The 22,535-nt window shown below is 40.5% G+C and overlaps 1 protein-coding gene across 2 annotated transcripts in view; it reads left to right on the forward strand.

Annotated features, from left to right (window-relative positions):
* Positions 1-21,601, forward strand: part of nos1apa (nitric oxide synthase 1 (neuronal) adaptor protein a) — a 477,337-nt gene extending 455,736 nt beyond the window's left edge. The window contains exons 11-12 of one of the 2 annotated variants that reach the window (XM_063063833.1): positions 13,072-13,408; positions 19,270-21,601. In XM_063063833.1, the coding sequence (XP_062919903.1) occupies positions 13,072-13,408; positions 19,270-19,831 (899 nt within the window). In that variant the 3' untranslated portion in view covers positions 19,832-21,601. The remainder of the gene's footprint in view (positions 1-13,071; positions 13,409-19,269) is intronic. The other variant, XM_063063832.1, reaches the window with a different exon arrangement.
* Positions 21,602-22,535: the final 934 nt, after the last annotated feature.

A 22,535-nucleotide genomic window follows, 5' to 3' on the forward strand; every position in this document is an offset into this window, starting at 1 on the left:
GTGGGGGGGGGCTGCTTGAATGGGACCCCAAAGCTGGAAAAATCCACAATTTACACTCCTTGCTAGGACTTCAAAGTGCGCAAAGTTTGGCATTCATGGTTCACAGTCCCTTGTGTCCTCCAAGTTCTCTCACAATGCTCTAACCTCCCCTTCAGTGTTTCGGGGGAAAGATAATACCCCATGAGCCCAGGTGCAAAACGAACCAGAAGCAGTTATTACTGCATTCATTGGTGGAACAACTGATTGTTCGGTTGCATAAGTTCGGTTGCATAACACCAAAACAAGTGTTATGCAACCGAATGTTGCTAGAGCAATACTACAAATGCAGTTAGCTGTCATGGTGCACGTTAGCATGTTAATGAGTTGATTGCAGTTTGTGGTGTACACCAACCTCTTAAATCTGACCTCACTACTGTGGCTCAGTTCTTGCTCATCCAGTCCATTCCTGTATTATTCACCCCTCTCAGTTTGGTTCTGTCCTACAATTAATGGTGGCAATTTGAGAATCCACAAATCAGTGCGCTTGATGTTTCAGTAATTAAAGTGTGGTCATTTCCTTCATATTATGAGCATCATATGACTGGGGACAATTCCTTTAATAAAACGCTTAATAGTGTAAGTTGATTGATATTTTACATAAAGCTGATGTCTTATCTGAACCCATGCTTAATCTATTGTTATTTTAATTTCACAGCAATGATTTTCTTAAAAAAAAAGATTAACTGTATAAACTGTGCACTGTGCTTTTTTTTTAAATTAAGTGTTTCCCAATGCAAACACAGCACTTTAATACAGCCATATCTGCGCAGGTTTGGTAATGCGTCACAAACAAACACTGAGTACAAGGAAAGGTTTATCAGCCTCACTGGGCCTAGTGCCGAAAAGGACATTAAATGAGGGTTGGCTGTGTAACATCAGAATCATTAATTCGTAGAGGTGCTATCTTGTACAAAAAGAGTTTCAGATCAGTTTCTTTCAAGGCCACCAGCTATCTGCAGTTTCTAACAAATTTAGAGCAGCATTTTGCTTGGGTGTTTGTTCTTATCCCAGTCACCCACGTTGAGTCTGAGGGAGGTGAGTGTTGTTTGTGAAAGGTTATGCTTTGGCTCACAGAAGTGACATTGTAGTGAAGCACTTAAAACAATAAAAGACAACTAATCAACATGAAGTTTCTCAAGTGGCCTCTGAGAAAATGAGGTGGAATCTGTGACTGATTAAGTTTATTAAGTAAAAAAAAATATGGCTGCAGATGTTCTTGTGTAACATGACTTTGAAAGCACTAAGCAGCACTGTTATTGGGAGGCAATATAACACTGACCACAAAAGACTGTATTCTGCTCCCTGTCCTGTACATACAAGCAAGCTCTGTTTCATAGTAATACGTGTTTATTCTATAAATGAAACTGTGTAGTGTGGAGAGTATATTTAATATTACCCACTCATTCTTTGCAGAAGCTGTAGAGATATCCAGGGGCTTTGCATGTCTGCACCAAGCTCTCTGTTTCGTACATATAAATAAGAAAGTATTTTGTGATGAAAAGAAGTTGTATTTTTTGTACTGGCAGAGAATTGAAACTTAAGTGTAGTTCTCCAAGTTATCTTCTGCTTTCCAGCCTGTTGCTGAATGTGGACCCTTATTGGACCATCAGCAGCAGGGCACCACCTCTGTTTCCTATTGGATGTCCCTGCTGCATTCCCTTGAACCTGCGTAATATCGAATAGCTATAAAATATTTCAGTCCATTATTTGTAAGTAAGGTTCAACCAAGTGCGCCGGTTATAAAATGAAGCACCTGATAAAACTAATGAAGATAATTTAGTTGCAGTTCTTTAATGGACTCTCGCTGGAATGGTAATGAAGAAGCCACTGTCAATGACTAAAGAAAATGTAGACTCAATACTGCCATCTGTTTTGTGGCTTTGTCTTAAAATCATTTGCAGTTTGAATAGAAGCTACCCGATGATTCATTTTTTTTCCATGGTTCTCCCTTTTTAAGCGTGGCATTGCTATGTGAGCCCAAGTTTTGATTACACCAGCATACTTAAGCTTTTGTGAATACTGCCTTGTTTACGAATCTGGTCTGTAGCAGGAAACAATGCAATAGAATGGCAGGGAGATTCAGTGACAGAGCCTAAGGAAAGCAGAAAATATTTTGGTTTAACATAAAGAGATCTGACATGGTATGACCTAAACTGATTTTTCTGATCTTTGTGCTCAAGAGAAGGAATTCAATCATCAGTGGTTGGCTATTCTTTTGGCATTTTGCATTTAAACTTTGGAAACATATCTTGCAGTTGCCTGAGGGGTACAGATTGAAGACAAGGAAGGAATTAGTCATTGGGTAGGAGAAGGAGACAAATTGGAGTCATGGGACAAAATGTATTTTAACAACAAGAAAGAACTTGATTCAAAGCACAGTACAATCTGAATGAAGAAATTGTAAATTGGAAACTTAGAGACAGCAAAGGCTCAATGACCGAATGGCACCCCCTCTGCTATAGGTTTTCATGAAGTCTGCTACCATAAAGTCTACAACAGCAGATATCATTCCTTTATTTTACTGTCTTTTCCAAACCTATCACAAAGCACCAGAGGCATCCCCAGCCACATGAATATACCCTGGGACAAGGGGTTACAATCCTTCCTTGTCTGGCCTGTTGAGTCCCAGGAGGCTGTGCCTGCTGGCTATTCTGTGGCCCAGGAAACAGAAAGAAATATATGGATTCCCTTCATCATCAAAGCTCCAACTCTGCTTGGGCTCTATCTGAAGCTTAGTTACAGTTCCAATGCATAACTGCATTTAATTACATTTTTGTTATTATAGCCCCACAGTAGGAGTCTAGGTGCAGCGTATTAGCAAATTTTTCAGACCTGAGTTTCCAGGCAACCACAATACTCTCTTTGCCAAATGTCCACTCCGAACAGTTACATGATGCAGCCTCCTGCATTATGGGTCTCAAGTTCCAATTTACTGATGGGAAAACTTAAACAACTTCAAAATGGGAGTGAGGGAGTGAGTAACAGTAAGTTCTGGAAGTGTTTGAACAAGACTATTAGTTTGCATTAAATAAATTTAGAGATTTTTGAAGAAGTGTACAGCATTCGGCAGAAGTCTTAGACACGTAAAAACAAGTTCTGTAAAGCAAAGATGTTTTCAAAAATAATGAAATGAAAAGTTTCTAATTATACTATAAAGAGCAGTAAACAGTAAAAAACTAAATCAAATCAATATTTGGTGTGACCACCCTTTGACTTTTAAACTGCATCAATTCTCTTGGGTGCACTGTTATGCAGTTTTATAAGGAAATCGGCTGGTAGGTGTTCTAAGCATCTCGGAGAACTTGCCACAGTTCTTCTTCTGACTTTGGCTGTCTCGCTTCCCTGTCCAGGTAATCCCAGACAGCCTCAATAATCTTGAAATCAGAGCTCTGCGGAGGCCATAACATCTGAAATCATATATTAAAAAAAACTAGCATGCCTAAGACTTTTGCACAGTACTGTATTTTGTTCAATGAATATGTGACAAACCGGACAAAGCATCGTGTTATTATATTCTGATAGTAATTATTAAAATTCTGCAAGTATTAACTCAATTATTAAACTACAATTATCCCTCAATATTGTCATGTTTAAGCAGTGCCACTTGAACCTACTTCCGTAGTTGCATCTGCACGCAATAACCCACCCCTTGATTATAATTTTTATCTTTCAAACTTTTAGCTTGTCAATGAGTTGAGACCCAGAGAGCCAGATTCAGGCTGTCCCAGTCTATTCACCATTTAACTCCTCCAACAATCTGCACGTAACCCAGTTTCTGAAGGTGATCTCACCTGCTCACATTTGCTTCCTGATGATGATGACTCAAGGTTCTCTGTCAATGTGTTGAATTGTGACTTCAATCTGCAATCCGCCACCCTTAGTTTTCCCACCTTACAAAAACATACAGCACTGTGCAAAAGTCTCAGACACATAGATATATAGCTAGGGTGCCTAATATTTTTGCACAGTACTGCAGTAATTTTATGTATTGCGTTGTACTGCTGCCACAAAAAAAACCCTGAAATTCATGACGTGTGAGTAACGATAAACCGGATTCTGATATGGGTCTCTATTGTGGACTGAGAGTGGGAAGGAGGCAGGGAGAAGGGAATCATGGTTAGGGAAAGGGGAAGGGAGAGGGGAAAGAGTGGGAAGCACCAGAGAGATATTCTGTAATGACCAATAAGCCAATAGTCTGGAATCAAATGACCTTGCCTGGTGACTCAGGGCTGGGTGCGTCTGTACCTGCACAAACCTCTGCCTTCTCTGCCACCTGTCCCACACCCCTGCTGTAGCACTTCACTTTCTCACCAGTCCCAATATCCTTTGCTCCTGCCAGGTTTACAAACGCACTCTCTGCTCCACGTTGACAAATACAGTACTGTGCAAAAGTCTTAGGCACCCCAGCTATATATATGTGCCTAAGACTTTCGCACAATACTCTCTCCCTTGAAATTATCAATTCACTTTGCATCCACAATTTACAGAACAGTTTCTAAACTGGCACCTCTCTGTGGGTTTTCTTATTTGTCTCCCAAATAGACTAGTTATAAGTTGATATTGATTAGTACTCCACCACTAAAAAAGTATTGTTTATTCAGAGAATCATATTCCAGTAAAGTTGAGTTCATTGTATGACAATCAGTCTTCTATCTTCAAATCCCGAACCACAGCCACCCCTCCGGCCTTTGTCTTTTAGTTCTGTTAATCCCATTGAGTTGGTATTGTTCCTTTGTTTCTGAAAGTGCCTGTGAATGCTGATGATTATGTTCCTTGGATTGAGAGCGTGCTCTATCAGTGCAAGTCTATGGTGAGTGAAAGGCTGGTTCCACTGAACTGAGTGACGTCAAGCCCTTCACCAATTATCGCTGTGATACATGCTTTAGGCTCTTTCTTACTAACCCAGTAAGAAGCACATTGGTGTCTTCTAGCCCTGACTCTGTACACTCAGCTCCCTCTGACAATGTCTTCTTGGTATTTGTAAGTGCACTTACTCTGTTGCTGTCTCCAATCTGCTTTTTGCTTAATAAATCTCCTTTTGTAACTGGCGTTCTTTCTGTATTCTTGACTCTTTCTTTAAATTAAAAAAAAGTGGTGCCCTATGTCAAGCTTCAAATTAAAAAGCACAGTAATATGTCGTGATTTTGCAGGTTCAAGCCTTGAACAGTATTCTGGACAGGTATGGGGGAATGTAGTGTGGCTCCTTTGTGTGTATGTGTGTGTCTGTGGGGGTGTGGTGCTGAGCGGTGAGGAGTAGTATCATTCACGATGAAGGAGAATTATAAGTCTGGGAATCACTGGGACCTCTGCACTGAGATTTGCTGTCTCATGTTTCTGGAGACTCTGAGAATGTAGGCTGATGCACACCTGTCACAGTAATCACATCAGATACGCAAATACAATTGAATACAGTTGAAAGTGGCTGTTTAAGTTTCCAGAAATATGTGAAACCATCCGAACAGGTTTACCCATTGTAGATTTTTTCAACCATAAAGTGCTGTAATAAACAACTGTGCAATTGAATTTCTAAGTTGTTTTATAGACTGTTTTCCTGGTTTTCTTAAGCATTCAAGTCTATTATTATCATTCTAATATCATTGATTATAAAAGTACCTTCAATTTATGTGTGAATGACAGGAGAAACACAACATTTATGTCCTGGAAACATAGTTGTTGGAAATGCAGTAAGCAATAACCTCAGTTCAAACCCACATCAAAATTACAGGAGCTGGAGATTCATGACTTCTTGACATAGTAGCTAAATCCACACTTAAAGAAAAGGGTCAAAATGTGCAGCACTGACTGCTTTGGAATTGAATGACATCAAAAGAATAATCTGCTCTTTACAGTTCCAGCACCAAACTGCCCTTGGAGGTACAGTATAGAAGTAGGAAGAGGTGAACAATTCAAATCCATTGAACCTGTGCTCCATTCAGGTTGAGGTCATGGCTGACCTTGAATTTTCCAGCAGTTACAGGGACCCTTATGGCTTTGTCCTTGCTAACAGCAGAACATCAAAATCTTCCCTCTGGACAGACTGTAGAATATCATGTTTACCTCATGATGATGTGGTCCGTCAGGATTGTTGTGCATCGTGCAAAGGAGAGTGACAACGTGTAAAGAATGACCGCATTCATAATGCAGAGGTTTGAATGGGTGAATGAGGAGAGGTTTGAATGGGTGAACCAGGAAGCTGGTGAATAAGAAAGGTTTTTGTCAGCTGTGAATGCTCAGTGAGAGAGACAGTCTGGCTTTGTATAAATTTAAAGTGCAGAACCTGCCATACAACTTTAATTTCAAGTCCCATAATCCAGTCCCAATCAGACCAACACCACCACCCCTGCCCCCAAGTGAATATAATTCCTATATATTGTCCTGAAACTTGAATCAGGGTTGGGTGTTATTATGTGCTTGTTTAGGATTTGCATAATGGCAGTCTGGCAAGTTTTAAGGAGCTCTTTGAGCATCAGGTGGCCATTTTAGCCAAAACCAGTCCTTACCCAGTCTGGGTTTGTCGTGGCAGCTTAAGCCTAAGTAGTTTAGTTGGCTACAAGATGTTAGTCAAGGTTACAGAGAGACAGGGTCTTACAGCACAGAAATAAGTACTAAAGCCCACTATGTCTGAGGGGGCATAATTTTAAGGTGCTTTGGAAGTAAGTACAGAGGGGATATCAGGGGTAAGTTTTTCACAGAGTGGTGGAATGCACTGCTGGCAACGGTGTTGGAGGTAGATATAATAGGGTATTTTAAGAGACTCTTAGACAGGTACATGGATTAGAAAAATAGAGGACTGTGCAGTGGGGAAATTCTAGGCAGTTTCTAGAGTAGGTTACATGGTCGGTACAAGATTCTGGGCCAAAGGGCCTGTAATGTGCTGTAGATTTCTATGTTCTATGTCCAAGCCAACCATCAAGTACCCATCTACACTCATCCCATTTGTCACAATTGCTCCAGAGCCATTTTGGCAATTGAAGTTCTTATCGAGACATTTCTTAAAGATTGTGAGAGTCTCTGCCTCTATCAACCTGTCAGGCATTGTGTTACACATTTCATTCACCATCTGGGTGAAAATAATTCCTTCTCCAATCTCTTCTAATCCTCCTACACCTTACCCTTTACATTTTTATCCCTTGCCCCAAATGTATATCCTATGGTTTTAAACACCACAGCATTGGGAAAAGATATCCTATGATTTACCCTATCACATTGCCCCTCACTACCCTCTGCTCCACAGTCTATCCAGTCTCTTTTCAGCAAAACATTCCATCCTACATAACATCCTGGTAATTTTCCCATGTACCGTCTCCCTTGTAACCACATTCATAGTATGAGGGGTGATTGATAAGTTTGTGGCCTAAGGTAGAAGGAGTCAATTTTAGAAAACCTAGCACATTTATTTTTCAACATAGTCCCCTCCTACATTTACACACTTAGTCCAGCGGTCGTGGAGCATACGGATCTTGGACCTCCAGAAAGTGTCCACAGCAGGGGTGATTGATAAGTTCGTGGCCTAAGGTAGAAGATGAATTATTAACTTCAAACTTTCTGCATGATCACTGAAAGAGTTGAGATGCATGTGCATGTAACAAGAGCTGTATAACTCATCTCCTCCTACCTTAGGCCACAAACTTATCAATCACCCCTGCTGTGGACACTTTCTGGAGGTCCAAGATCCGAATGCCCCACGACCACTGGACTAAGTGTGTAAATGTAGGAGGGAGGGGACTACGTTTAAAAATAAATGCGCTAGGTTTTCTAAAATTGACTCCTTCGACCTTAGACCATGATCCTATCAATCACCCCTCATATATCTGCCCAAACTTTTTGCCAGACTGCTTTGGTTTTGTGGAAATGGAAGTGCTGGGTTTGTGTCACTAGGGGTGTTGGGGGACTGTGTGAGAGCAATTGTTCTCGAAGGCCTTTGCTAAGAGGAAGGTCTGAAATGCCATATAGAATTAGGAGTCTTGTATATTGCTGCATCCTATCCAATGGTAGGAGAGCAATGTTTTGTTAGATTAATGAACTGGTGTTGTTTTTAAAGTTCCAGAGATGACCCTTGTTCTTGGGTCGATTTAGTGAGAGAGGCATTGAAAGGGTAAGTTTAGAAAATCAGAAACATTTAGAATCTCTCTATGCACACAACTACCCAGGTTATAGTAGAGGTCAGATAGGGTAGGACTTTATTTCTTGGAATGTAGGAGACTGAGAGATGATCTTATTAGATGTGTCCAAGATCATGAGGGGCATGGTCAGTCTTTTTCCCAGGGTTTGAGCACTTGAGATCCAGAGGGTATAAGTTTACGGTGAGAAGGGAAAGATGAAGTAGAAACTTGAGAGGCAGCATTTTTACCATGTGTGGTGTGTATGTAGAATAAGCTGCCAGAGAAGGTAGTTGAGGCAGTTTCATTAAAACTTTTAAAGGTTCTTAGACAGACACATTTATTGGAAATGTTTCACAGGTTATAAACACCACACTGGCAACTGGCACCGGCTTGGATGGGGCATCCTAATTGGCATGAACCATTTCCGATGAAGGACCAGCTTCCATGCTTGAACTCAGTTTAAGACATGCATGTTCTTCTTCCTGCTTGGAATTACAGAATAGAGAATTTGTGAACAAAGTGGTATCCTGATGGAGTGGGGCAGGGTTGAGGGAGGTTAGTCAAGTGGGAGATGACACTAAATGCATAGGGAAGATAACACGAGGCAATGTAGCTGTTTGCAGATGTTCGGCAACATGACCAAATTAATATGGGGTAGGTGGCTAATGGATGGAAGATATTTGAACAAGCTTTTTATCAGTCACAGTCACTGCTCAGAGAATTTAAAATAACTGGCAGCCTAAATACATCCTAAGGACTATGTCGTGGCTGTGATTCCTATTACTCAGCAGAAAACCCCACGAAGAGTGGCATTTAATGTCCCAGAACACAAGCAGGAGGAGTCCCAGACAGATCATTACAGACACTTCTTTATCTGGGATTTTGATTGGCGAATTCTACAGGAATGAGATACCAGAATCTTGGAAGGAATAGGGAATGAGTGGGATTAATGCCATTGCGGAATCTCATCAGTGCAGTGTGAGAAGGCAAGTGTCCCAACAAGTCACCTTAGCATCATGAATCACCAAAAATTAGGAGTGGGAAAGAGACAAGATTTAGTAGTACCTATACTACCTTAAGAGAAAGAAAGGAACAGGATAGACCCCAAGAAATCTACGAGGGTCCAAAGCCAGTGAGACACAAATATAAGATATTCACAGGTAAGTCCAGAATCAGATTCAGGTGTATTAGCACTGATATATGTCATGAAATGTGTTGTTTTGCTGCCACAAAACAATGCAATACATAAAAAAAAATCAGTTACAAGAGAAAATATGTAAATAGTACAAAAGAGGAATAGGTTGTAGGTTCTTGGACTGTTCAGACATCTGATGACGGAGGGAAGACAAGGTTCCTAAAATGATGAGTGTGTGTCTTTAGGCTCCTGTATCTCCTTCCTGAAAGTAGTAATGAAAAGAAGGCATGTCTGGATGGTGAGGTTCCTTAAGGTTGACATCTCTGGATAGATGCCAATGACTGGCTGAGTTCTTCCAGCATTTCTGTTTCCTGTTTTTGATTTTAAGAAAGATTGGACTATTAATATCCACAGCAACATTTCTTTAATGTAACAAACCAGTAAATGTGATATTACAAATTGTAGTTAGTTATAAAGATAGTGGTGGATCCACCAGCATAGATGGACGGAGAAATTTATTAAACTTGCTTAAAAGTTGACTGGTTTCTATTGATATCCACGATTTGTTGATGTATGAATACACTCTTCACAAATCTGAAATGTAGCAACTGGGGAGCAAGTTCCTCACCCAGATCTTTCCCTTATTACTACTGTAAGTTTGCTGCGAGAGAATGAAGCAGTCCATCTATTCCCTTGCAGCTTCAACAGATAGATGTTATCAGTGAACCAGGCAGTCCCTGTAACAAAGGTAAATTGGCTTATTTACCAATGCGGTTATTTCTGAAAGCAGTTTACTGAGATTACAGATCAGCAGTAGGAACCTGGAAACTGCTGACAAAGGGTAATCAAAGAAAAAGCTTAAGCAAGCCTCTGTAATTTAAATATGAGAAATTCGGCAGATGCTGCAAGTCCAAAGCAACATATACAAAGTGCTGAAGGAACTCAGCAGGTCAGGCAGCATCTAAACAGTTGATGTTTCAGGCCGAGACTCTTCTTCAGTACTGGAAAGGAAGGGGGAAGGTGCCTTTGCAGGAAGGAATTATGTTCCTTATTTGAAAGTAGCATATAATTTTGTAGACGAGCAGGCTGGGATTTTCTCCTGCAGGGACTATGATACTGGAAATGATATGACGCAATATTGATTTCAGTTTGACCAAGCATCCAATATCCCAGGGCAATTTCCAAAATCAGATCCGTTTAATTAAATTGTCATTTGTAGTATTCCAGCCAGTGTTTATTGGATTTGGATGTGAAATGCCTACCATTGGTTGAAACAACTGGCTACAACAGTGTGGACTGAAAGGCAAAGTTAAGCAATAGAATTCCAGTCTCTTCCCAAGAAAATAAACTGGTTTACTCATGTAAAAGTACATTACAAGTGATTTCGTTCTTCAGACTACTGTTGCTGTAAGTGGAGAATGATCAAACTATTTAAGCTAAATTATACATGTGGTTGTGCCGAGAATATTGGATGCATTTTGATATGGTCCATTGTGTCACGAATCTTTCTCACCCCTCAAGAAGTATTTTATTATTTCCCCACAGGCCTTTCCAGCCCCCAAAAGAATTGAAAATTTGGGGCAAACTTTTACTGGTTTCTCACCATTGTTTCTGGGAGCAGAAATGCTTTGCTTCAGCGTCAGGTTGTTGTGGGTTGAATTGCTCATGGAGCAGACTTGATGTCCTTCAGTGTCATCATCGCCTGCCCTCAGCATGTCACTCTTTCATTATGGAGGGGATGGAGGGTTAAAGAAAAATTGCTGGCAACACTCAGCGGGTCAGGCAGCATCTGTGGAGAGAGAAAAACAGAGTTAGTGTTTCACATCAGAGAAGTCATTGACCTCACTTGCAACCTCAAGAGGGAATAGAACAATGGTCTGGTTATATTGTTACATAAGTGACATAGCAAGTCATATTATTCTGGTGACCCAGGTTGGACCCTGATCTCCAGTGCTCACTATGTAGACTTTGAAACTTCTCCCTGTGACCATGTGGGCTTACTCATGGTGCTCTGATTTCCTCCCACATCCCAAGGATTTGCTGGTTGCTTGATAATGTAGCCACTGTAACTTACTCCCATTATATCTGGGTGGTAAGAGAATCAAGGTTGTGTTGGTGGGCGTTTGGGAGGGAGAGGTTACAATGATGTAGGTGGAAGAATGGTTTTACCCGGCATAGACTCACATCGGACTCCTTATATACTATTAGAAGATATAATGCAGTTTAAGAGAAAGCATTTTTCTTCTAAACTAATTATGACACACTTGATCTGGCTGAAGGGTTTTTAAAGATGAGTAACGAGGGGAATAGAAATAACTAAACTAGTTCTGAATTTACACTTAAAGAATGGGGAAGTTACTTGTTAACGATAGAGTTTTCCAAATTGTTTTTACTTAATTCTTTTAACATGCCTACACAAATTCTTGTTTTTGTAATTCTGATCCCATTTCAGATACATTTTTGCAAACTTTGAATGTGGTGATAAACCTTGAAAAGGTGAATATTAAAACATCAATCTCTTGGTGCTGATGAACAGATTAAGTATAGGCATTATTGATTAAAATGTCGGTCCTTTTCTTCATAGTCTGCTGAGTGAGATGTCAGTGAATAGGATCTGTGTAATCTTAGCCATTGTTATTACTGAGTGTGTATGAATCGATGATTGTTGAATAATCACTTGTTCCTTACTACGTTTTATTTTACTGTACTTTCCCTGTTGCTTTAATGCTGTCTGAGCTCTTATTTCATAAGGTAAGATCCTTCAGCTATATAATCATATCTAGTAAATAGTTGGAGAAAGTCTTTTTGTTCTTTCCACTTCCCTCTTCCCAAATATTAGCTCACAACTAATGCTGGATTGTATTGCTTTTAGCTCATAACCACAAGCTTACCAAACCAATACAAAAAGCTTGGGTCAAAATAAAGTTGCCGCGTTATTTTTGCAGATACCAGCCTAACTCTCAAATTTGATCAGATCCCTGTTGAATTAATTCAATTCATTTTGGAGAAATGTGAGGTGAAACTTCTTGGCAGGAAGAATGAAGAGAGGCTGTGTAGAATGAAGTATACTATTCTAAAAGCGGTGCAGAGGAGAGAGAATGGAGGTGTGTGATTATTGAAAGTGACAGCGCAGGTTGAGAAAGGTAATACATTTGTAAATAATTCAGGGCTTTATCGATGGATCTATGTAGTTTAAATCCAGGGAAGTTATGGTAAACTGTAAAATAAGTCCATCCTCGAATGGAGTATGATTTTCATTGATCACCACATCATAGGAAGGACTTGAAGGCGTTAAAGATTTGCCAGAAGGACTTAATGAACAAGGGACTACAGGTACAAGGATAGAGTGGAGAGAATGAAACTGCGTTCTTCAGAGAAGAGGCTGAGTGAAGATTTGATAGAAGTACAGTATATCAAATAATGAAGGCTTTGGACATCATGGACATTAAGATAATGTACCTTTTTGTGGAGTGGTTGAGGTCCAGGGGTCACAGGTATAAAACAAAACAACGGGAAGAGAATTAAGAGTGACTTGAGGAAATCTTTTTTACAAAATGCATGGTTGAAATCTGGGACAAAAAAAATTCTAAACTGAGAAAATGAGAGATTTTGGAGTGATTTTCTGCTTGACCTCTGATTATGCCTAATGAGGAAGCTGTAGGCCAGTGTAATTTGATTGGTTTTCATCAGTAAAGTAACAGCTTGTGTTGTTGTTCCTTGTAATGATCTATGTCATGTAACTGGTTTTTAGATCCCAGCTAATTAGGAATCTTTCCATCTGTTTTTCCTTGGTAGTTGACCAAAGCATGTTTGAGAACTCCAATACCACACCGATGCCAAAACTTCACCACGGCAAAACCGCCACCTCCACAAGAAGTGCCTTGGCCGGGTCATCAATGGCCATTGCTGCCGAGTCAGCCGGGAGATTGGCCAGTGGCAGCAACAACCACCAGCCCCTTAAGAGTGCTTTCAACCTGGGGAAGGCCATGGGGGCAAAGGTCAATGACTTGCTGCGAAGAAAAGAGCAGAGCACGGTGACAGATGTCGGTGTGACTGAGGTCAACAAGAATGCGGAGGGGGCCCTTTCAGTGGCGGGAAAGGATGAGAACGGGCCAGTGACCAACAGTGGGATGTGAGTAGGTTCTCAGTTACTTTGCCAACCATGTGAGCAAAATATCTCTTTTAGCAACTAACATTGAGCAGATGTTCTGGGTGTTCATAGAGTATGTTGACTATTGCAGATACTTGCTCATGTAAATAACATAGAATTTATAGGACAGGATTAGGTCATTTAACCCAGCTGGTTTATGACAATGTTTATGCTTCACCCAGGCATATGAATGTAAAATACTTGAGAAACAGACTGTACAGTTCATCCTGGCCCTTTCTATGAATACCCATCAATACTAATCCCATTTACCAGCCTTTATTCCTTTCTTCCACATGTAATTAAGTGATTTCCCCTTAAACATACTTATAGAATGTCTTTGATAAGAATTGCAACTGTAACCTGGCTGTAAATAATCCTATATTAAGCAGCCAGGTTGAAATTGGAATATATTTGAAATCCTCTAAAGATGCAACTGTTCCAAGTGTCTCTATGCGTGGAACTCTATAGATTACAAAGCAGCTGTAAGAGAGGAAAGACCTTTTGAGTCCTAAGTGATCTCAAGGAAAAGTATTCTACACAAGTGTCCTGGGAACAGGAAATGGCATTAAAACATGTGCAAATATATATATTTACCCATTTTAAAAATGTGTACAAGATGGGTCCAGTTACTCACCTTCAGTCTGCGTGGCTAATGCTCAGCAGTGTCACCCAGTGGTTGGAGCATGGAAGCACAAGAAGACCTCAACCATTAAGTTCACCTGAGAACAGTCCAAAATTCCTTACAGCCAATTAAGTATTTTGAAATTTAGTCACCATCATAATAATGGAATGAATCAATGATCAGGTAATCTAGTTTTAGTGGCATTGTCTGAGTGACAAATGTGGGCCAGAACATTAGGAAGAACTCTGACAGTATATTTCAGAATAATGCTTTGGGATCTTTTACATCAACTACAAGAGGAAGATGGAGCACATGGACAGCACACTGACTGTCCTGTATAGGTTTTGTGCTCAAGTCCTGCAGTGACACCTGAACCTAAAATCTTCGGACTGAAGTCAAGAGAGCAACCAGCGTTTTGAGCTTATAGCCCAGTGTCACAGTGTGACAGATGAACAGCAACATCCTCTTAGAATTGGACATTTCACTAGAAGTGAAGATTATTAATATTGCATTGACTGGCATATTTGCCTGGATAACAGTGATTCTGCTTCAAAAGTAATAATATATATATCCAAAAGACACCCCAAGAAATGACAAGGGTTTTCATTATTTTTTCCCCAAGACAACAATTCTATTGGAAAATATTCTGCCTTATCTCTCCATGATTAACAGCACTGATTGCATGGGATGCTTCCCATAATATTTGGCTTCAACAATACTGAAGTGTGAATTTTTGTGCTGGGTATCCTCTGGGCCTATCTTTTCAATTGGTTTTCATGTTGATGGAATTTAAATGAAACTGAACATTCATTGCCAACCTGAGCACTATTGGTTAGTAAAGCATTTAGTGCATCATAGAACCATAGAATCATAGAAACAACAGCACAGAAACAGGCCCTTTGGCCCTTCTTGGCTGTGCCGAACCATTTTCTGCCTAGTCCCACTGACCTGCACACGGACCATATCCCTCCATACACCTCCCATCCATGTATCTGTCCAATTTATTCTTAAATGTTAAAAAAGAACCCGCATTTACCACCTCGTCTGGCAGCTCATTCCATACTCCCACCACTCTGTTTGAAGAAGCCCCCCCCAATGTTCCCTTTAAACTTTTCCCCCCTCACCCTTAACCCATGTCCTCTGGTTTTTTTTTCCCCTTGCCTCAGTGGAAAAAGCCTGCTTGCATTCACTCTATCTATACCCATCATAATTTTATATACCTCTATCAAATCTCCCCTCATTCTTCTATGCTCCAGGGAATAAAGTCCTAACCTATTCAACCTTTCTCTGTAACTGAGTTTCTCAAGTCCTGGCAACATCCTTGTAAACCTTCTCTGCACTCTTTCAACCTTATTTGTATCCTTTCTGTAATTTGGTGACCAAAACTGAACACAATACTCCAGATTCGGCCTCACCAATGCCTTATACAACCTCATCATAACATTCCAGCTCTTATACTCAATACTTCGATTAATAAAGGCCAATGTACCAGAAGCTCTCCTTACAACCCTATCTACCTGTGACGACACTTTTAGGGAATTTTGTATCTGTATTCCCAGATCCCTCTGTTCCACTGCACTCCTCAGTGCCTTGCCATTAACCCTGTATGTTCTACGTTGGTTTGTCCTTCCAACGTGCAATACCTCACACTTGTCAGTATTAAACTCCATCTGCCATTTTTCAGTCCATTTTTCCAGCTGGTCCAAGTCCCTCTGCAGGCTCTGAAAACCTTCCTCACTGCCTACTACACCTCCAATCTTTGTATCATCAGCAAACTTGCTGATCCAATTTACCACATTATCATCCAGATCATTGATATAGATGACAAATGACAATGGACCCAGCACTGATCCCTGTGGCACACCACTAGTCACAGGCCTCCACTCAGAGAAGCAATTCTCTACCACCACTCTCTGGCTTCTTCCATCGAGCCAATGTCTAATCCAATTTACCACCTCTCCATGTATACCTAGCGACTGAATTTTCCTAACTAACCTCCCATGCGGGACCTTGTCAAAGGCGTTACTGAAGTCCATGTAGACAATATCCACTGCCTTCCCTTCATCCACTTTCCTGGTAACCTCCTCGAAAAACTCCAACAGATTGGCCAAACATGACCTACCACGCACAAAGCCGTGTTGTCTCTCCCTAATAAGCCCCTGTCTATCCAAATGCTTGTAGATTCTGTCTTTTAGTACTCCCTCCAATAACTTACCTACTACTGACGTTAAACTCACCGGCCTATAATTTCCCGGATTACTTTTCGATCCTTTTTTAAACAACGGAACAACATGAGCCACTCTCCAATCCTCCGGCACTTCACACGTAGACAGTGACATTTTAAATATTTCTGCCAGGGCCCCCGCAATTTCAACACTAGTCTCCTTCAAGGTTCGAGGGAACACTCTGTCAGGTCCCGGGGATTTATCCACTTTAATTTTCCTCAAGACAGCAAGCACCTCCTCCTTTTCAATCTGTACAGTTTCCATGGTCTCACTACTTGATTCCCTCAATTCCATAGATTTCATGCCAGCTTCCTTAGTAAATACAGACGCAAAAAACCTATTTAAGATCTCCCCCATTTCCTTTGGTTCCGCACAAAGCCGACCACTCTGATCTTCAAGAGGACCAATTTTATCCCTTACAATCTTTTTGCTCTTAATATACTTGTAAAAGCTCTTTGGATTATCCTTCACTTTGACTGCCAAGGCAACCTCATGTCTTCTTTTAGCCCTCCTGATTTCTTTCTTAAGTATTTTCTTGCACTTCTTATACTCCTCAAGCACCTGATTTACCCCTGTTTCCTATACATTTCATACAACTCCCTCTTCTTCTTTATTAGAGTTGCAATATCCCTTGAGAACCAAGGTTCCTTATTCCTATTCAATTTGTCTTTAATCCTGACAGGAACATACAAACTCTGCACTCTCAAAATTTCCCCTTTGAAGGTTTCCCACCTACCAATCACATCTTTGCCAGAGAACAATCCCAATCCACGCTTTTTAGATCCTTTCTCATTTCTTCAAATTTGGCCTTCTTCCAGTTCAGAACCTCAACCCCAGGACCAGATCTATCCTTGTCCATGATCAAATTGAAACTAATGGTGTTATGATCACTGGAACCAAAGTGCTCCCCTACACAGACTTCTGTCACTTGCCCTAATTCGTTTCCTAACAGGAGATCCAATATTGCATCCCCTCTAGTTGGTCCCTCTATATATTGATTTAGAAAACTTTCCTGAACACAATTTACAAACTCTAAACCATCTAGACCCCTAACAGTATGGGAGTCCCAATCAATGTATGGAAAATTAAAATCCCCTACCACCACAACTTTATGTTTCCTGCAGTTGCCTGCTATCTCTCTGCAGATTTGCTCTTCCAAGTCTCGTTGACTATTGGGTGGTCTGTAATACAATCCCACTAATGTGGCCATACCTTTCCTGTTTCTCAGCTCCACCCATAAGGACTCAGTAGACAAGCCCTCTAATCTGTCCTGCCTGAGCACTGCTGTAATATTTTCCCTAACAAGCAATGCTACTCCCCCACCTTTCATTCCTCTGCCTCGATCACATCTGAAACATCGGAACCCTGGAATATTAAGCTGCCAGTCCTGCCCCTCCTGTAGCCAAGTTTCACTAATTGCTACAACATCATAATTCCACGTGTCAATCCACGCCCTCATCCGCCTTCCCCGCAATACTCCTAGCATTGAAATATATACACATCAGAAGATTTTTACCACCACTCACATCCTTTCTATCAGCGGATTTGCTTAAACTTTCAACATCATTTATTTTCACCCCAGCCACACTGTCAGCTCTGGCACTCTGGTTCCCATCCCCCTGCAAATCTAGTTTAAAGCCTCCTCGGTAGAAAATTATTCTTAGTCCTATCTCAGATAGGCTGGACATGGTGGTCAATTCTGGAGACTCCCAACTCACTGACTATTTTTCTAACTGCACTTTAAGAATACACTCTCAAGAAATCTAGTGTCGAATGTGAGCTTCTCAGGATGTATGTTGGGAAATCTGCCCTCCAAATCTGCAACAGATTTTACTTGCTGCTGAAGGAAAGGGAAAAGGGTAAGAGATTTTAGGGAAGCTATTTCACCCAGAGAGTGGTAAAGATCTTAGACGTATTGCCTGAAAGAGGGGCAGCTGACAGCGTTTAAGAAGTGTCGTAACTAGCATTTAAATTGCCAAAACATGGAGGGCTACAAGCCAAGTGCTGGTAAATGGGATTAAAATAGATGAGTCAGCATGGGTGTGATAGACCAAATGCCCTGCTTCTGTGCTATGTGACTGTATGAATCCATGACTCAGTTGAGAGGAATTCCTGCTATCAAGAAATGATAGTTAATTTTATTTTAAATTTTGAATTGAGTTCATTGTCTTCAAGTGTGCTAAGCATTTTTATTATCAATATTTTTAGTTGTAATCTGTATTTGAATTACTGATTGTTAATTTTTCTTAGTGCTTCTGAAGGACTGATGAGAAACAAAGTGGGGTGGCACGGTAGCGTAGTGGTTAGCGCAGCGCTTCACAGCACCAGCGACCCAGGTTCACTTCCCCCCACTGCCTGTAAGAAGCTTGTACATTCTCCCTATGACTGCGTGGGTTTCCTCTGGGTGCTCCTCCTGTTTCCACCCATGGCTCAAGGTGTACTGGTTGGAAGGTTAATTGGACATTGTAAGTTGTCCCATGATTAGGTTATGATTAAATCGAGGGATTGCTGAGCGACATGAGGGCCTATTCCATGTTGTATCAAAAAGTACATTTAAAATCCATGATTTGCCACCTAAGGTTGGGTTGTAGCTTACTTAGCTAGTCATCAAAGATCTTTCTTCTGGTGTTCTGTGTCATGACTTTTCTTTGCCATTGCATTGTCGTTGGCATATTCTCACCAGGAGATCTGCAGAAGGTAACAGTGTGAATGGGCAGCCTGCTTCCAGCGGAAAGTTTTGGCCTATTGACTCCCAAACTGTGATAAGGAAACATCACTGGAGCTGCAGGTGGTCAGGATCATTTATGAGTTTGAGTCATTCCCAATGTTTGAATCAAAGCCAAAAATGAAACTTGTCGCTTGTAAATTGCGTCAAGGTTCTTAAATCAGACACAAATGGGATTGAGAGAAATGTATTCAGCTTCCATGTATCTTGCTTTTTTCTGAGTCACATTAAAGTTGCCAACCTTACTAACCTGTACCTCCTTTACTTCTAGTCAGAGCCTCTCAGAGTCATTCCCTCGGCTGGAGCCACCTCCACCGACAGCCAAAAAGAGGACTTCCCGGGCCCTGAAGACCACTCAGGACATGATGATCTCATCAGTGCCAGTGGTTCATTGTGGAGACATCTCTGACCTGTCCATCAACTCCATCTCCGATGGAGCAGCACAGCGAAATAACCAAGCACTGGAAAGCAAGGCCGGCAATGGGGAAACCTCCCCCTTCAGCACTGCGGAGAACCTGACTCCTAACCTCATCGCTGAAGCCAAATTGGAGAACAAACACTGCGGCATGCCGGAGGGTACCGAGGACCTTGCCAAGCCTGCCCTTTCCGTACCTGATCTATTGAATAAAGAGCCTGTGGATGTCAAGCTGAAGCCAGCTGGCCCGGAGAAAAGGATGGCCTCCTCCCCATGCCCCGATAAGGCTTGCTTGCGGATCAGCATCAGTGAAGATGATCTTTTAGGGGGCGACTGTGAAAGCTCTGGAGTGCTGAGGCAAAGATGTTCAAGTGTTGAAAATGAAGAACATCATCCAGACTTGCTGTCATTCGATTAGGCTCTTGTGGGAATTTTCACTCGTTAACACTGGGACTGTTGGATCTTACCTTTGTTGGATGATATCAAATTCTCTGCAATGTGCTTTAATCATTTGCAAAGTTTCACACCAAATTTCATGACCATTATTCTAACCGTTGTGTTTTTGATCTGGGGAGATTCATGTCAAGGTTTAAACACAAGGTTAGTTGCAGAATATTCTGTGCAACCTTCTTTTTGTGGAGAGTAGTTTGGCTCCGAGCTGACCTTTAAGCCCAGCGGAGATTTGATGTTGTATCACCATTTGAAAGATCACAATCACTAGTGCTGCTTTAAAAGGATACGTCTTTCCAATGGTCACTTGGAAGATGATAGAAAACTAATGGAGAATGCAATTTTTTTTTAAATTGGGGCATTGAAATTACACTGGAGGTCAAGTTGCTTGGGTAATTGATCTAACTCTCTCCTATTTTTAACAATACAGTTAGCCTATTTATTTTAAACAACAGAGCACCTCTGGTAAAGCAGCAGAGATTCTCATTTCAGATCAGCACACCATCTGTCAGACTTCCCAGTCTACAATGTTAGCTTGTGGGCTCGATTCTAAAGGTAAAGCTAGAGAAGTCAACAAATCTGGCCTCTCTTCCAACTGTTCAACAAAGTTGCTAATTAATCTTTAACCGCTTGCAAAGCCTGTAAGCAATAATCTAACACTAAGTGCCTCAATTTCGCCTTGTGCGCAGAAACCTTGCCACAGTAAATTTGGTTTGGTGAGCACCTCACTAAATATTTTTCCTTACAATTTACTTCCTGCAAGCCATCAGAAAAGTGAAGTAAATATCATGTTCTGTTAGGGGTATGTGGTGGGAAGAATGGTGAAACCTAAAAACGAACAGTACAAGGGAAACTCTCTGCAAGTGAATGAAACTTAATGTAGTTGTTGTTTTAGGAAATAAGAATTTATTTTAGGTTAATATTATTACATTGATTATGAAATCAAAACTTTATAAAACATATCATTTTATTAAAAAAAAGTCCAGATGTCGTACCGGCTTAATTATGTATTTCAAAAAGCTTTTATTCTCTTTCAAAAACTGGATCATTTAAGTGCACCATAATTTGCTAACATGCCAGTTAAGCATCTATTAATTAGCTACTTCCTGTATAAATGGAACCTACACATTTAGACTAACTCATGTTGTGCTGCTCTCCTGAATCCCAGTCTAGACAGGAGCTATTTCCAAAGGTATTTTGGTGAATAGTTTTATTTAATTTTGTTCTTATTTTCTAGTTTACTAATTTTAATTATTTCGATTAGTTTCGTGAAAATACAATGAATCCTCTCGTTCACCCCAATCCTCACATCTACCTCATGGCCCTCTTCACAGTTTTTGCTTTGGGAAGTCTGAAGAGGGAAGTGTGTATTCAATATGGGTTTCAGCATATCACTGCCCAAACTCTCCACTTAAGACACACAGTGTGTGGAGTATTGCATTGGGAGTCTTGTTTTAATGAGAGTTACATTCTTTAAAGTGGTGTGCGAGGGTCGGGAATTGCCTTTGGGAGGAAGCTTTCCCAATCAGTGTCAATCTTTTGGAAACCTGTGAGCTACTGATTTCTGTAGAATGGATCTGAAAATGTGATTGGTATTTCAAATTTAGTGGTTTCATTCAAACACAAATGTTAACACTTAAAACCTGTAGTGTTTATTTGCTTTATTTTATAAATTGAAATCTTTTTAAAAAATTGTGGTTTTCTTTGCGATTTTAATTGTGTTGGGCATAGTCTCTCTCTGAATCGCTTTGAATGATTTATCGGTGCTAGCCTTAATTAGATTGCCATTGTAATTTGTAACGTTTCAGGTATCACCCTTACTTTATAATTCACTCACACGTGCGGTATTATTGTATAATTAGGCAATCTACAGCTGAGGAAGAGGGAACTAGAAAATTAATCATCCACAATTTTGTTTAATTTCATAGTACATGTATTGTTGTGATGAGGCAAATTGCATTAACAATTCAATTTATCTCATATTTTTGACGAGTTCAGAAGAGACAGCATTAAACCTTTTGCCTGTCATGTTTTTAGTTTCGGAGTGAGAGTCGCCATCAATTTTAAGGTGATTTTAAAATCAGTATTGTTACTGGCCCACTACTAAATGAAATTTGATTAACACTTGAAAGAGTAAAGTTTGCAAAGCTTCTCGAAAGGCGTAGAGCTATTAGTTAAGGCCTTTCAAACAAAAAGTGGGCTCAATCTGTGCTGTGAGAGCACCCCCTTCATATCTTTTAATATAAAATATAAGTTCATTAAAAACGTTATATTTTGTTCAAACTGACTTTCCCATTGAGTTAACCAGAGGAAAATAAGTTGATTTTTCCCCCATCAGATGTTTTGCTAAATGAAAATTTTGAAATGCATCTGTTTCTTTTCACGGTTTTGACCATTGAATTGTTGAGAACCAAGTCGAAGTTGCATTGGTGCAGATTTAGTGGGAAGGGGAAATTTCACGGAATTTATTTGGCCATTTGATCCCTGATCCCTGGTTTCTCATCAGCAAACACTAACTATTGCAGTACGCTATAATGTGACCAATAATTTCCTATTAGTACTGGTAAAGATAGAAGCAGAAATGGTAGGGATATGGAAAGGGTCTCGGAGAACTATCTTATTTTTTTATGGGAAAAAGCAAATGATAAAATACTGGATGTACATGCAAAATG

Source organism: Mobula hypostoma, chromosome 12 (genome assembly GCF_963921235.1).
Source record: "Mobula hypostoma chromosome 12, sMobHyp1.1, whole genome shotgun sequence".
Taxonomy (NCBI): domain Eukaryota; kingdom Metazoa; phylum Chordata; class Chondrichthyes; order Myliobatiformes; family Myliobatidae; genus Mobula; species Mobula hypostoma.